The sequence below is a fragment of the Ambystoma mexicanum genome, chromosome 6p, assembly GCF_040938575.1.
Source record: "Ambystoma mexicanum isolate Mex_15411 chromosome 6p, UKY_AmexF1_1, whole genome shotgun sequence".
In the NCBI taxonomy this organism is placed as follows: Eukaryota; Metazoa; Chordata; class Amphibia; order Caudata; family Ambystomatidae; genus Ambystoma; species Ambystoma mexicanum.
In genome coordinates this window covers 13,805,886-13,822,773 of record NC_090935.1, presented here as the reverse complement: position 1 = coordinate 13,822,773, position 16,888 = coordinate 13,805,886, and the positions used below count along the sequence as shown (strand labels likewise).

Sequence of the window (16,888 nt, the reverse complement as noted above, 5' to 3'; positions counted from 1 at the left end):
TTCATAAACCAGTGTAAACTGCATTTCCTTTGCCACCCTGCCTTGTTTTCTGACTCCACTACCAAGGCGGAGTTGGTGCTGTTCTATTTCTAAGGGGTGGCGGCTGCATGGGCTAATCCCTTGTTGGAAACAAATAGCTACATGCTTTATGATTGTGATGCCTTGATCACCACCATGAACCATGTTTTTGATACTCAGTACAAGACGCAGGCCACTGATTTGGAGTTCCTGAATCTTAGCTAAGGAAACACGCCCTTGCTTTCTTATCTTGCTAAGTTTAACCAATTAGCCGGTCGGCCTGAAGACAAAAAGGCCACTGTGTTTTATAAAGCTTTATCTGAAGGGCTTAAGAATACACTTGCTACCGTCCCTTTGGTACCCGTTGGCTTTCCTGAACTGTTGGACTTGGTTCTACAGATCGATGCCCGATGAGCTGAAAGATTGGGGGAGCGAAGTACCAATGTTCCGATTGTTGTTAAGCCTCCAGATATGGTAATCAGTCAAACTGATTCCAAACCCATACAAATAGGGGTGGTACGTGGCCCATTGTCTAGAGCCGAGAGGGGGCATCGCTGCAAGGCGGATTTATGTATGTACCGTGGCTCTGCTGATAATATATTATGCGATTGTCCAAAAAAAATCATTAGAAAGTTGGGAATCTACAAAGCTCGGCCGTAGATGGAGACCCCTGCCGAGTAAATGCCCTTTGGACTCCCAATTGGTCCCTACTCTGTTGCTAGTTTATTTGCCCATTACTTTCATTGGCAGCCATGGAGTCACTTTGTGTGCCCCTGCCGCCATCGACTCAGGGGCTACTGGAAACTACATGGACTCACGGTTTGCCCAACAAGCAGGTGTTCCTACCCTTGCAAAACAAAAGCTGGAAGTAGTTGACGCAGTAGATGGTACCGCGCTCATATCTGGCGTGGTTACTGAACAAACCGAGCTTATACAAATGACTACTAAAACCTGACATCAAGAACGTATAACGTTTGACCTCATAACAACGCCGCAATATGGTGTCATCCTGAGTCTGACCTGGTTGCAGGCTTACAACCCTCGAGTCGACTGGGTGTGTAGGAGGTTGATTTTTCATCAACCTTTTGTGGGTCTCATTGTCTTTCTGGGGCTTCCTGTCCACAATCTCCCTGCAAAGCCATTCTTGATTCAATCTCTTCGGTAGGGGCTGCTATCAAGACAACCGATACCTCAATCCCGGATGTATATCTTGAATATTCTGACATCTTTGATTAAAAGAAAGCTGAGCAGTTTCCGCCTCATCACCCGTATGATTGTCCCATTGAACTGCTCCCGGGTTCTATGGTCCCTTCTGGTAGAGTATATTCCCTTAAGGAATACATCCAGGAATCATTGGCTCATGGGTTCAGCCGCCCTTCTAAGTTGCCTGCTGGCAACCAGTGTTTTTTAGTATCGAAGAAGGGGGTGACTTTAGGGCTTGCATCGACTACAGGGCATCTCAACACCATTACTGTAAAGAACCAATATCCTCTGCTGCTTAACTCCATCCTGCTGGACCAGTTGGGTTCCTCTGTAGTCTTCTCCAAGTTGGATCTCAGGAGAGCTTACAATCTGGTCTGAATACGAGACGGCGATGAATGGAGAACAGCTTTTAAAACACGCTATGGTTTATTTGAGTACATGGTAATGCCTTTCGGACTATGCAATGCACCCGCCACATTACAGTTCTTTACGAACTATGTGTTTTGCGATATGTTGGACCAGTATGTTTCATATATTTGGATGGCATTTTGATATATTCCAGTCCTATGATCAACATATCGAACATGTCCTTTCAGTCCTTCAAAGAGTAAGAGACAACCATCTGTACGCCAAACCAGAAATGTGCATCTTTAACACAGACCATGGCATGAAAAAGAATAACTCAGAGGTTAAAGCTGTACTAGACTGGCCTGCATCGACATCCGTCAAAGCATTACAGTCCTTTTTGGGCTTTGCTAATTTTTATAGGATGTTTGTTCAATACTTTTCTTCCATTGCTTCTCCTTTGAAGGTCCTTACGAGCAATAAAATGCCATTCTATTGGATGTCGGCTGCTCAGCAGGCCTTCTTTCTCTTAAATCTGCCTTTACGACCGCTCCAGTTCTACAGCATCCGGATCCTTTGCATCCGATTCTGGTCAAGGTCGACGCTTCAGGCATTGCTGTGAGTGCCATCCTGTCTCAGAAATGCCCGGGGACTGTCAGATCCATCCGGTGAACTTTTTCAACCCGGAAGCTGACCCCTAAGAGGAATTATACCATCACAGAGCGTGAACTTTTGGCTATCAAGGCTGCCTTTGTGGAATGGAGGCACCATTGTTTAGCGGCACAACAAATGGTTACCATGTATACCGATCATTGCAACCTATTAACCTTGAAAATGCGTATCTGCTAGGCATGCCCGTTGGCATTCTTTCTTTTCTTTGTTTTACTTTGTCATTACCTACCGTCCAGCTACTCATCACTCTAAAGCTGATGCTCTTTCTCGTGCTGGTGCCCTTGTGGCTGTTTCAAAAGATGTATATATAAAGAGAGACAAAGCTAAAGTGTAGATGCCAGAGGTACAGGAAAACAATTTATCACATCGGGGACCAGTCACAATTAAAATCAAATTTTAATAATAAATCATAGAAGTTAAAACAACCAATTAAATGAAGTGGTCCACAGTACAAAACATACAATATTCAATATAAAAAACAAACTAAAACAGACGTTACGTGACAAACTAGTTCGGCTAGTTACAAAACCAGTGTGTAGAAAGAGCACAAGGGGGTACCTATTAAACAAATTGTATAGTACCCTACTTCCGTTGGAATCAATGTGTCATAAATTTAGATCTCTGGTTACAATACAGAGAGGTATCTCTACATGTTTCTGTTCCTAAAACAAGTATGGAACATTCACAGGAGGAAGATATTAACGTAACCCAGTTACAGTTGAAATATAGCACATAACAGTGAACACTCTCTAGCATCTCAAATGACGCCTGTGGGTGCTCGCTACTCTGAATAGTAGGAGGTAGAAGATCATATGGTCAATCCTTAGGAGAGCCCATAAAGGCGACAGTTCAGCAGCAATCCTTCGTTCGACACCTGAACAAAGTAACCACCAGAGGATAAGTGCTCTGTACTCAACGGGAACAACTCCCTGAGTGACACAGGCGTCACTTTCACCGCGGCTGAACGAAACGAACAACTGGATTTGCACAGTACCTTAAAACAGAGAGGAAGCTGTAGCTGAGGCAGGCGTTCCTGGTAGTTCCTGCAGGCTCACGGTTCCTGAAGCGACTGTCAAACTGATCAGAAATAGGATGACTGGAGGGTCCTGCACTAACCAGGGAAGAAACGAGCAGCAGAGCAAAGCAGCAAATAAAAGGTGTGCTCCTTAAAACCCAAGCAGTGTCCTACCTTCCTGGCTATCCAGCCCACTGTAGCTCTGTACAGCGAATTCGACCAGAGGAGGGGTCCTGGCTTGCAGTTTGGGTGAACTGGTTGGTGCCACCAGCTCAAGGGAAGAAGTTTCCTGGAGGATCTTCCCTGTCGTCGGATTCTGGAGATTCGGACCTGCAGCAGGGCTTCACCGGGCAGTTCAGTCATTGTAGGGGTCCTCTTCGGCCAGTTCCTCAATGGTTCTTTCGTTCCAGTGATGACTCTGCTCTTCCAGTCCCAGAGACCTGCTTTTTATGCAGTTTTCCCCCATTCATACAGCCTGGCTGTCAATCATACAGCAGGGTGGCTGTCCTGGAAAGGACAGTCCCCTCAGCCAATCAAACAGGTGTGCAACTTGGGTTACCAAAGGAACCCATGGCAGCGGTCCGAAGATACCTCCCTCACATCCTGCCTACCTAGACTTTCAGGCGCCTTAAGGTGGGCTTCTGTGCTGAAGCCCGCGAAAAGACAGCGAACAAAGGAGTCTTCCCGGTTTGGCGCACAGAGAGTAACACGAGAAAGACGTTAACAAAAAGAAATGGCGAATAAACCCAGCCAGAGCCAAAATAAAATGTATTTGGTCAAGCGGGTTTATGTTTGAGGCTAATATAATAGCCTAAAACATTACCACATTTATATAACATAATCGTGGTAGAAAAGTTAGGGTAGATACCACTGCCACCAGCTAAATCTTAATGTAAAGGGAGCAAAACAAGGCTCCAAGAGGCACAGACAAAAAGGGATAAGATTTAACCCTTTCCAATACTCCATGTAAGATGTGGTGTACTGTGTCTATGGTAAAAGTGACTAAATATAGTTAATGGCAACTTTATCTTTTCTGGGGGACAGTAGTCAGCCCCTGAAAAATTGAGTCAGTGGGAAGTCTAAAAGACAACACTGTGTCACTGCACTGAAGGTGCTGTGTAACACACATGAAAAATATGGTGCCCTGGAGTAGGTGAGGCTCCAGTGCCCAAGATCACACAAAAAGTAGAAATACACATAGCAAAACACATGTAAGAGTGGGAAAAAAGGCTCACACACTTACCAGGTGAATAAAATAAATCCTAGAAATCCAGCAAAGCTGCTGAGGGACTCAGTAGGTAAGGGAAATTATCCATTCTGGAGAATTCTCCCTAACAGTGTTGCATTGAAATTTATTTTAGTTACTGACTGTCCACCAATCACTCGTATTACTCAGTGGCCTGTCTAGCTTGGGGTTAATGCCAATCTTCGGTTGGGGTCTGTAACAAATCCCTCTATGTCGTCACTTATCTCCGGGAGCTGGGAGCTGGACCCTTCCCATGGGGCCAAGGAGGTGAGGCTGCTGCCCGATAGTCCCCAGTGAGTAGTCAATGTGGAACACAGTGTAAACTCCATCATGATTCCAGGCATAATTCACCCAACCATACAAATAGGGCCCATTCTCTCTTTCTTCTGCTAATTTTCTCATACATAGCAACTATGTATATCAGGCAGATGATACTGTGACAAGGAAGATTGAGGGAGGCGTGCATATGTATGACTCCAAAAGTACTGCCACGAGGAAGAGCATACGATGAAGAGCACTATGGGGAACGATACAAGCATACTAGTCATTGGAAGCTAGAAAGACAATCCGGCATTAAAACTAACAGAGGACTCTCTTCAAGGTCTGACCTGCCCCAGAATAGCTGTACACAGGGGAGCGGAGTGCCACAGAGATTTCTCGAAGCAGACCCGAACGCCTGGAGCAAGAAGGCAGTGAACGAGAAGACGGAAAGGAGCCACGACCTACCTATTTGTTGGAGAACCTGGCGTCCGGTGGCAGAAACTGAGCCATCCGAGTGGTCCAATCGAGTCCTGATGTGCAGGGATGAACTATTGCGTTGGAAAGGCTGAAAACCAAAGGAAGAACACTCGAGCCCAGGGGAAGCAGCAGAAGATTACTGGTGTTGCTGAGGACTGGAACCCGCGTGGACAAAGTGTAAAGGGACGCAGAGGGGAACTGGTAAGGCACTGGGAGACCTGGAAGGCACAGGGAGACCCCATTGGCTGTGGTTGGAAGAAGTGCAGAGCCATCTTCCTTGTCCCAGTGAGTCAGAAGAGAGAGACCAGTAGAGAATGGAGGGGGTGAAAGAGCGCCTTAAAGAGACTGATAGAGAGACCTGGCATGTTAGTGAAATGGGTCTAGTTAAGCGACAGTACAAAGCTGAAGGAGGGGTTGGGTCCCGAACATTGAGAAACCAAGAGAATTATAACTACGATATAATGCCTGGAAGGTTAGTGACACAGGCTTAAGAAGTCCACCTTGCAGTGTTGGACCCACATAACGGCACGAGAGATCCAGCGGAAAGAGAACCTTTGGTACAAGTCAGGAGAAGACTAGGGGGAAGAGAACCTTTGGTACAAGTCAGGAGAAGACTAGGGGGAAGAGAACCTTTGGCACAAGTTACGAGAAGTCCAGGGGAAGAGGCCCTTTAGCACAAGTCACAAGAAGTCCTCGGGGGAGTCCTCGGGGGCCCATGAGAAAGAGAAACTTTGGCAAAAGTTAGGAGAATTCCAGGGGAAAAGATCCTTTGACACAAGTTACAAAAAGCCCATGGGGGGGAAAGTAATACTTTTGGCACAATTTACAAGAGGTCCAGAGGAAGGGAATGACAGTCCCATTTGCTGTGGAGAGAGGGGCGCCTGTCTTGTTCTGTATATACGTAAACTCAATTATTCATGCAATCCTTGCCAACGGAACAGACCCATCAAGGATGGGTGGTGATCTCTTGCCCGCATTGTTCTTTGGGGAAGATGCAGTCTTTCTGTCAACAACTCCAATGGGACGGCGTCTTATGCTCTCAATCTTCTCGAAGAATTGCAGTGAGCTTGGGCTGGAAATGAATACCTTCAAGAACAAGGCCATGATGTTTTCCACCAAGAAATCAGGGCACAAAGCCCTGAATCTAGATGTGGGTGGTGGCCCACTGGAAAAGGTGGAATGGCATGGTTACCTGGGAATCACACTCCAGAAAAACACTGGAGCCCCGAAAAGTTACCATGCAAGGCATGGGGGTGGAGGGGCCATAAAACCCGCCCTCAAAATGTACCAGGCCCAGGTAAGGGCAGCAGTACTTTTTGGAGCTGAGCTTTGGGGTTACACAGATGTTATGGCCTGACTAAAATGAAAAATACATTTCTGAAAAGCACCTTGTCGAATGCCTCAAAGCATGCCCAGCGTGACAACTCGCATGGAATGTGACCTGCCCCCACTTGGTGAAGAAGTTGGGATTAGACCGGTCTACTACTGTCTCCAGGTGTGGGGAAGACAGGAACTGGGGACAAACAGACACTGGAACCAAAAACCCTGGGAGGAAGGGGAAAAACCCTATGTGGCATGACCACTGTCAGGGGCCACACGCTGTGCCACAAGCAAGCCCCAGCATCTACTCCAATGGCCTCAAGACTTCTGAAAAAGGCTCCTGGAGCCAGTCCTGGCGCATCTGGCACCAGGCTCATGTACTGTAAGGAGGTACTTACCAGACTTATTTTCATTTGAGTAAATGGGTCTTTAAATCCAACATGGAAGCAACCACACAGCCCAGTTCTTAAGAACCAAGCCATGCGGTCTAGTGTTCTGGGTGTGGCAGGTCTGGAACTACTTTCCCTGGTACTACTTTACCTGGGCTATATGAACCATATCCAAAACATCAAATTCCATCAGTCTCACATGAATGCCATCGCGCTGCGCTTCCATCCGGAGCACCACAGCAACATCCTGTAAGGGAAAAGGAGACATATTCAGGTTCACTTTCAATATTCAACAACCGCACAGTTTTTCATCGCGCTCTCATCCACTCGCAGCACCACAGTGGCCTATAAGGAGAAGAAGAAGAAAACACAGATTAGCTTTAAAAGACAATAAAGGCGCTGCGCTTTGTGCTTTCTCTTACCTAAAAACTTGCCTCTCCATCCGGCACGCCAGCAGCAAAACCTTTGCACCTGAAAAGAAGGTGATAAAGACATTAATGGAATCCCACCACAAGCAGAACAAAGACTTACAATTAACAAACCTACCTGCCTATCAGCAGATTTGGGGTCAAAGCAGACCTGGGCCCAAAGAAGGCACACTGCACCAGTGAAGCAACTTGGGCAGCTCGCCAACAAACGTCAAGCGCCCCTGCACAAGAAACGCAGGACGGATAGCTCACCCTACAAATAACTAAGGTGAGAAAAAAACCCAGTGGGAATGGAATCGGCCAGAGGGAGGTGGGAGATTCACCCATTAGAGACAGACAGTTATCACAAATACTCCCTTCTGTAATTGCAGATTCCTTATTCAGCACTGGGCAACTACGCATCCAGGGTTCCAGATATCAGAGCTTTCCAGACGCCCACGGGGATATCAGGTGAGCGTAACACTATGTCTGCAGAGTTGAGGACTGGATAAAGTTCAACCTAGAAACACATAGTAAGTAAGAGTAAATAAAACGGAATAAAAGAGGAGAGAGTCCTGGAGAGAGAAACCTTGACAAGGGAAGCCTAAAAAGGTATCAAATTAAACCCAACTTAGGAAAGCCTGAATTAACCGACTGTGAAGAGTCTATAAGAGTGTGAGGAACAATTGGAAGGAAAGATATTCTAAGTAAAGGACCACAGAAAGCACAAAACCCAAGAGTATTTGTGGACGGAGGCCATTTTTACTTTGGACTTCCTGACATCTGACGAGCACCTTTAGTTCCTTTAGATAAGGTAGGGTTTTCCCTCTGGCAATTGAGAAAGGCAGACCTTTTTCCTATAATTTTATTAAAGATAATGTAGAATGTCCTCAGCGTGTCCGACTACTTCTTCCGACCTTCCACAACTGGTACCAGTAGAACCAACGGAGTGTAGCGTGATCACAGTGTCCCTATGGGTGTTGCAGACCAATGTTGCGTAGTGGCTAAAAAAAAAAAAAAAAAACATGAGTAACTTCCTTGTGATGGCCAGACAATTCCATGTGCTGCAGTGACTGACTACAGGGCTGTTGTGAAGAGCAAGATGATAGACACTTTTGTGAATGGTTTGCTCCAAGGAACCATGGTAATGGTGGCTTTGCAACAAGGTTAATCTGTGAACCAGTGTTTGAGTATGATAGGCCAATCCTGGCACGGATTGTACCAGCTGATGCAAGTTTGTTTTCACAAGCCAGGGGGGCTATACATCCTATAAAAGGTTGCTTGTAGGACTGGTGAGGGGTTACGTTGGTGGTAAGTGTTGCGTTGAAGTTAGCAGCATCATCTGAAAGCAAGGTAAACAAGCAGTAGAGCACAACAGAGGTGGGCCAGGTGATAGAGCTAAGCAGAAAGGAGGAGGCGACAGAAGGGAGTCCACTTGAGTACACATGAGAAAGAGGAAAGATACAGGGAGACCCACAAAGGCCCTAAGAGAAGAAAGTAGATGAGAGAACCTGGGAGTGGAGAGGAAGATGAAGAGACTATAACACAGGTGACACAGAGGGGAGAATCCCAGAGAGGGGCATAGGAAAAGGAAAATAAAAAGATACAGAAAGTCTATAAGGAAGTCCAGAGCACAGAGGAGGACAGGTGCCAGGGGTGGTGATCAGCAAGATCACCCTGTGAAGACGAAGAGACACGGGAGGCAAGGTGATGCTTGCCAGATTGTTGTAGAAGACGGGAAAGATCAGAGAGAGAAAAGAAAAGCAGTCTGGGAAGTTTAAAAGGGATATAGAGATGTCTTAAAAGGTGTAACCGGTTCAACGTGTGTTAGCGATGACTGTGGCAGAGCTACTTGCCAGTTTTTAGAGGCACAACCCAAATGCTCCCTGGACCAGTGGGAGCTAGAGAAACATGATACAAGCGGTCCAAGATCTAAAGCAAGTCGGACCCCAGGGATCCGCCAGGTGTGGGGGGCCTCCTGAAGAAAGCTCAGAATCTTGACCGCAACAGTGGCAGAAACCTTACTACATAGATTGCAACTGAAAAAAACCCATACAAACCTCAAAGAAGTGCAGGGGGCATGTGAAACCCCATTGACTGAGAGTGAGTCCTGTTTGACAGCCAGGACACCAAAACATAGGGCAGTGAGGGATGGACTCACAGACTATTTTTTTTATTTTTTTTATTGCACATATGGTTAAAAACACAAACCTTATGCATACAGAAAAACAAAAACACAGAATACAAATTCCTTAATACAAAGAAGAGAATTAGACATAATGTAAAAATCATTGCAAAAACCTGGCAGACTTTGTACTCCGGCAAGCTAGAATTTCCTGATCCTTTTATCCATTCCACCCTAAACCATGGATATTTTGTGTTGTAAAATAAACTTGGTTGAACACTATTTCCTGAGTCCTGAGTTGTTTCTTAATCCTGTGACTGGGACAGTCCCCACATCCTTTGCGTATAAGTAGCTTCTCTGCCCCAAAGACACTTGTGTACCACACACGACACAGCCTCACTTGCCTCGTTTTCAGTGTCACATGATTGAGGCAAGCACATTCAACTGCTTTTTCTTTTGCTCAGTGTTCATTCCAGGGACCCCATTGGCCCCCTCCCCTTTGTCACCCACAAGAGAAGGTTGCCATAATTCCCACATTGATACATTGCCATCTGCTTTCATGAACCATTTGCATTTGTAGTCAGCTTGAGGTTGGTATGCATTATTTTAGAGTCTCATGTTCTCATGTCTTACTACATATTGTTGTATTTGTATTTTGTTTATTTGTATAGCGCACCCAGCCCATATGCATCTGGGCACATTTCTTACAAGGTAGTTCCAGCTACAGACAAGGTTATAATATTACATAATTTTGCATAATTTACAAGTGAGCAAGGTTATAAAATGTGCAAGGTTTTACAGGCAAGCAGGAAAGTTTACATAATTACAAAATGAGGTTCAGCGAAACATGGATAATACAATTGATGGAGCATTAATAATTTATACAACATACGGTGCAGTGGACACAATAGATAACAGGTTACAAATATGGCAGGATTGGTTTACAAGGATCAGCCCAAGTTAGTGTGTTTCTAACAAGATGCACGGTTTATGATTCTGTTAGTGGTGGCTGTTTTTTTGTTTGTTTGTTTATTTATTTTATTTATATAGCGCTCCAGACCCGGAGGTAGAAGGGCACTTAAGGAAGCATTTACAGGGTGGCATATATACATTTCCATAGTCCAACCAAGTGGGATATGTGCAGTTTCCAAAACATATTCAGTACATCAATAGTTACAAATTACAAACATGATTAAACAGAGTGTCGTATACTTAGGTGGCTGGCGGTAAGGAGTGAGTATTACATTTTGGTCAGTAGCCAGTGAATAATATGTTTCCGAAAAATCTGAAATGACTCAATGGATTTTATGTTGAGTGGTAGAGTATTCCAGAGTTTGGAGGCAAGTACTGAGAACCTGGTGCCGCCTGCCCTTTTTAAGTAGAATCTAGGTACTGTTAGGCAGAGTGTGTTGGAGGATCTAGTGGTTCTGTTGGTAGATTTCATGGTGAATTTATTGGTGAAATATGGTGGGGCTAGGTGGTTTAAAGCCTTGTAAGTAAGGCAGACGGTTTTCAAGTCTATTTTTTGTCTTATGGACAGCCTTTTGCATGACTTTCTGATATCGGAAATATGCTCTCGCTTGGGGATGTTGAGAGCTGCTCGTAGTGCATTATTTTGGAGCACTTGAAGTTTGGAAATTATGGATTGGTTGGCACCTAGGTACATGCTGTTGCAATAGTCAAGTTTGGACTGTATGAGGGCCCTGGCAAGATTAAGGCAGCTATTAGGGGATAGGAAGGGTCTACTGGCCCTGATCAGCTTTCCGGTGTAAGCAGTGGCTGATGCGGTCATATTGATTTGTTTGGAGAGATTGGTGTTAGCATCAAGGTAAAAGCCTAGGGTTTTTACACTTTTAACAATGGGGATAGTGTTGCCATCAATGATGATGTTGTTGTAGCTGGGGCTCAGTTTGAACAAGTTACTAGGAGAGCCGACAAGGAGAAACTCTGTCTGCTCATCGTTCAGGCATAGACTGTGTGTGGCCATCCATGCCTGAATGATGGAGAAGATTTCATTAATCCGGGTGACGTCCATGTTGTAATTGCCTGAGATGGTAAGGGGTATCTGGGTGTCATCTGCATAGTTGGTGTAGACGACGCCCAGACGTTCCAGTTTGTCGAATAGAGGTTTTGTAAATATATTGTAGAGCATGGGGGAGACGCAGGAACCTTGTGGGACTCCGCATGTGATAGGGATGGGGTCTGCAGCCACTGCTGTGGAGAAGACCCTCATAGTTCTGTTCGCCAAGAAGGATTGTATCCATGTGGAGGCGGACGGGGAGAAGTGAGCTGCAGTGGATAAGTGGCTGCAGAGGATTTTGTGATCAACTAGATTGAACGCCGCTGAGAGGTTTAAGAGGAGTAGGATTGCGGCATTACCTTTGTCCTTGATTTCATCAATCTGACTTTTGAGGGCAACAAGGGCAGTTTCTGTTCCATGCTGTGCTGTTGGTAGCTATAATTCTTGGGCAAGAAGCCAGGTTTTCATGTTCCGTCTGAATGGAAAGTAGTTCTTTTCTGAGTGGTAGAGGTAAGGTGTTCCATAACTTGGCTGCAAGGACAGTGTAAAGAGTTAGGGATGCACACAAACGTTGGGGGACCCCACAAGGGACTTATGCTGGTTTGACCGAGGCTGAGGATGAGAAGACTCTCATCTACCTATTGTCAAGGAAGTACTGGATCCACTTGGTGGCTTTGTTGGAGAAGAGGGCAGCAGTCGTTAGATGCGAGCAGAGGACTTTGTGGTCTACATGGTTGAATGCTGCCGACAGGTCGAGTAGTAGCAGTAAGGCAAGTTTCTCTTTGTCTTTCAATTCCTCAATTTGTGTCTTTAAATCAATTAAGGACATTTCCGTTGGCTGTGTATATTTTCTTTTGCCATTTTACGTTTTTCGTTCAGTTTCAAAATGTCTGCTTTTGACCCTCACTATCTTTGATATGTACGTAAATGACATATAAACTGAGGAAGAAATTAATGTTGCAAGCTATTCTTTTAACGCATCTATATTTGTATTTTTCAAAGGGCCACATTTCCTGGAAAAGGCACCTTTGCCTGTGTTTACACACGCCTGTGTTTCGAGGTGGAGTCTGCAGGATGCATCACGTATGACTTACTTCCTTGGGGACACCAGCGGGCAGGAGATGGAGTGAAGGACTTTAAGATTGCTGGGTCTTTGTTTGACATCAAAGCAGATCCAGGCTTTGTGAAAGCTGTGTACCTCCCTCACTTTGTCTCTCTGAAAGGTACAGTGTAATGTAAGAATATGTGTCAATAACAGCTGCAATCCCTGTATCACCTTGTTGTGTAACACATCACTGTTTCTGTGGGTCTGCACCCCAGTGGTACTCTATACAGGAGAGTTAGGTACTGTGGTAAGTTAGACACAGGAGATGGACAAGAGGTATGATTTGCGGAGTGAAGTTCATTACAACAAATGCAATAAGGTCTGTCCTCTCTCTAACTTTTAAGGGGCTTTTTGCTCTATCTCACAGCAAAAAAACACGCGTGCTTGTCAGGATATCTTTCAACAGAATTCAGTCCTTCATCTAAACTTAATCTACCCTAATTTCTGTCCCTTACCACTAATACAAAAGACTAACCAATATAACCAGAAAGTTTCATCAAAGATTGTCTCTCACCATGGATGTGGTCACTGGTTTCTGAAATGTCTCCCTGGCTTTTCCTAAGGCCACGTGCTGGGTTATACAGTTCAAAGGGTCTCCTTAGTCTTTGCATTCTGGTGAAAGAACAGTCTCTGAAACTTATAGTTGAGTATAGTTGCTCAGCCCCAGAACACAGTTTCTCTGTGCCCACCTATGGTTTGCATGTTTCAATCTCTGTCTTTGGCTACTGATTTTCTCACCCCAACTGGGGATACTGTTTCTTTCTTCCCCTCTTGGGGAATCAATTCTCAGGTCCTGCTTTGGAACCTTACCCTGCCTTGGGGTTTTGTTTCTTCTACCCCATCCTGTTACTCTCACGCCATCTTGGGCTTTCTAGTTTTTCACCACGGCTTGGATTTTCATCTCTCCCACCTGGCTTGAGGTATATCATCTCCAAACCAGGTGGAATGACTCCCTTCCCCTGGCCCTTCTCAGGCTCTTTACAATGTGAAGAGAATGACTGCCTTCTTTTGCCTTCTTTCACAATATTCATCAACACCAGAGGGAATGACTGCCTTCTCTTGGCTTCTTTCACAATATTCATCAACACCAGAGGGAATGACTCCCTTCTCTTTACTTCTTTCACAATGTTCATCAACACCAGAGGGAATGACTGCCTTCTCTTGGCTTCTTTCACAATGTTCATCAACACCAGAGGGAATGACTGCCTTCTCTTGGCTTCTTTCACAATGTTCATCAACACCAGAGGGAATGACTGCCTTCTCTTGGCTTCTTTCACAATGTTCATCAACACCAGAGGGAATGACTGCCTTCTCTTGGCTTCTTTCACAATGTTCATCAAAACCAGGCGGAATGATTCCCTTCTCTTGGCTTCTTTCACAATGTTCATCAACACCGGGGGAATTACTCCCTTACCCTGGTTCTTATCAGGCTTTTTACAATGTGAAGAGAATGACTGCCTTCATTTGCCTTCTTTCAGAATGTTCATCAGCACCAGGGGGAATGACTCCCTTCTCTTGGCTTCTTTCACAATGTTCACCAACACCAGGCGGAATGATTCCCTTCTCTTGGCTTCTTTCACAATGTTCATCAACACCGGGGGAATTACTCCCTTACCCTGGTTCTTATCAGGCTTTTTACAATGTGAAGAGAATGACTGCCTTCATTTGCCTTCTTTCAGAATGTTCATCAGCACCAGGGGGAATGACTCCCTTCTCTTGGCTTCTTTCACAATGTTCACCAACACCAGGCGGAATGATTCCCTTCTCTTGGCTTCTTTCACAATGTTCATCAACACCGGGGGAATTACTCCCTTACCCTGGTTCTTATCAGGCTTTTTACAATGTGAAGAGAATGACTGCCTTCATTTGCCTTCTTTCAGAATGTTCATCAGCACCAGGGGGAATGACTCCCTTCTCTTGGCTTCTTTCACAATGTTCATCAACACCAGGGGGAATCACTCCCTTCTCTTGGCTTCTTTCACAATGTTCATCAACACCAGGGGGAATTACTCCTTTCTCTTGGCTTCTTTCACAATGTTCATCAACACCAAGGGGAATGACTCCCTTCTCTTGGCTTCTTTCACAATGTTCATCAACACCAGGGGGTTGACTCCCTTCCCATGGTTCTTCTCAGACTCTTTACAATGTTCAGTGTTCACAGCCCACCTGGATCTCCATCCTACCAGGTACTGTGAGTATAAAGATGACGTTGGAGGCAGTTTGTTATTGGGTAAGGGTCTCAGACCCTTCTTGGCTCTTCATGCTTTACAAGGAATATACCTGGTTCACTATTCTGCCATGTATTCTCATGACTCCACCTACTCAAGGCAGTCTCTAACTTTCTTTGAGTCCCAGACCATGTCTCTCAGGCCTCCCCCAACACCCTGATACCTTTGTGGTTCATGGTTGGGTCTTCTCTGCCCACACAGGATGCTTCCTCTGCTATGTTCAGTTTCCCGCATTCTTGCTGGCTCGTGGTATCCTTGCTGGCTGTGACTGCTCCGTAGCAGAGATGGCTGGGCGGTTGGAGGCTTTCTCCACGACCGTATGGCTCTGTGGTTTGTTTCTATCCTGTTTCCACCTTTCCATCTTTCGGATCGGTCTGCCACTTGCAGTCTGAAAGAGGACTGACATTCAGCAGCTCTTGCATCCCCGTCGGCAGCCTTCTCTTTTCTGACACAGCTTCCTCGCTGTCTCTGGAGAGAGAGATTCCCTTTGAGTTCGTCCAGGGAGGTCGAACAATGTCCTGAGTGCTTCCACAGTTTTCCGCAAGGCTTTCTTCATGGCTCTTATTTGTCCCAGTATGAATATATTTATTCTCCCCTGGGTTTGCTGGACTCTTCCTCGTCCTAGTTTTCCAGGATACTTCAGGCAGGTATTCCCTACTCTTCCACGTCTCAATGGTTCTCAGAAGGGTTGGACCACCCACTCTACACAAGTACATGTAAGTGTTGTGGGGACTGGTTTACTGCGCCCAGGGACTGAGGATGAGGGAGGTTGGGATGTGCTTTGGGTGTACTGTGTTCTCCCGGAAGAGTCATCCCTAGTCCCATATGGGGGCCCTCCCTATGAGATCTTCCCACTGAGTACCACCCCCAGGGGGACTATCGGGTAGTGGCCTCACCTCCCTGGCCTCGTGGAAAGGGGCTCCCCTAGGCAAGAAAGGAAGACATCCAAAGATTCGTCACAATTTCAAACCACAAAAATTCAAAATGACAACTCTACAGGAAGTCATACCACTCTTAAAACAAATGTATTACATGGCAACATTGGATATGAAAGATGCATGCTTTCATATTTCAGTGTTGCCAGCGCACCAAAAATACTTGCAGTTCAAAGTCTGGTCCACCCATTACTAATAAAAGGTGCTACCCTTTGGCATAGCCTCAGCACTCAGGGTGTTTATCAAGGTACTGACAGTGGAAGCAGCCCATCTACGCTGGGAATCCTTCCCACTGTACCCTTATCCAGATGACGGCTTATAACAGGAGACATACCACAGATGTGTCAGCAACACTCCCAGGACACATTAAACCTTTTGTTTCAATTAGACTTTTCAATCATTGAGAAAAAGTCAAGTCTCGTTACCAGTCAGGATAAACAGTTCCTGGGGAAATCATTTGGACCGACGATGCACTCATCTTCCCCTCGGACGAGAAAGTCCAAAACATGCTGCAATTTCCTCATTATGTAGCCAGTAGTCACATAACCGTTCGAAAGGCGATGCGCTTTCACGGGTTGATGGCTTCTTGCATCTTTCTGGTGCCACACGCAAGGTTGCACATGCGTTCAACACAAGAGTGACTAGCAAAACAGTGGTCTCAAGCAATCTGTCACTGGGACGATTAGTGGTCATTTCGCAAGCTATGGTTCAAGCACTGCAGTGGTGGTCAACAGAAAACCTATTTAAGGGCAAACCCTTTCTCAACCCTGCAGTGGAGTTCACTCTAACAACGGAGCATACCTTTTAGGGTGGGGAGCCCATTATGTCCACCAAACAGAACACAGCATGTGGACACTATCGTTATGATAGAAGCATCTAGAGTTACTGGCAGGATTCAAAGCCTTTCAACACCAACTGGCGGGGAAGACATATTTAGCCCTTACAGACAACACAACAGCCATGTTTTACATAAACAAGCAAGGCGGGACACACTCACAATCTGTCCAAACTTGCTCAGTTGATTTTGAACTGGTCTCTCAACAGAAACCTCTTGCTTATATCATAACATGTTCCAGGGGAACACAACTGTCTAGCGGATCTGTTAAGCAGAAACATACAGCT

At 45.5% G+C, this 16,888-nt stretch overlaps 1 protein-coding gene across 1 annotated transcript in view; it reads left to right on the top strand.

Annotated features, from left to right (window-relative positions):
• The window catches only part of CARD8 (caspase recruitment domain family member 8), a 917,106-nt gene that overhangs the window by 185,692 nt on the left and 714,526 nt on the right, over nt 1–16,888 (top strand). The window contains exon 4 of the mRNA XM_069626623.1: nt 12,501–12,721. Coding sequence (XP_069482724.1) covers nt 12,501–12,721 — 221 coding nt within the window. The remainder of the gene's footprint in view (nt 1–12,500; nt 12,722–16,888) is intronic.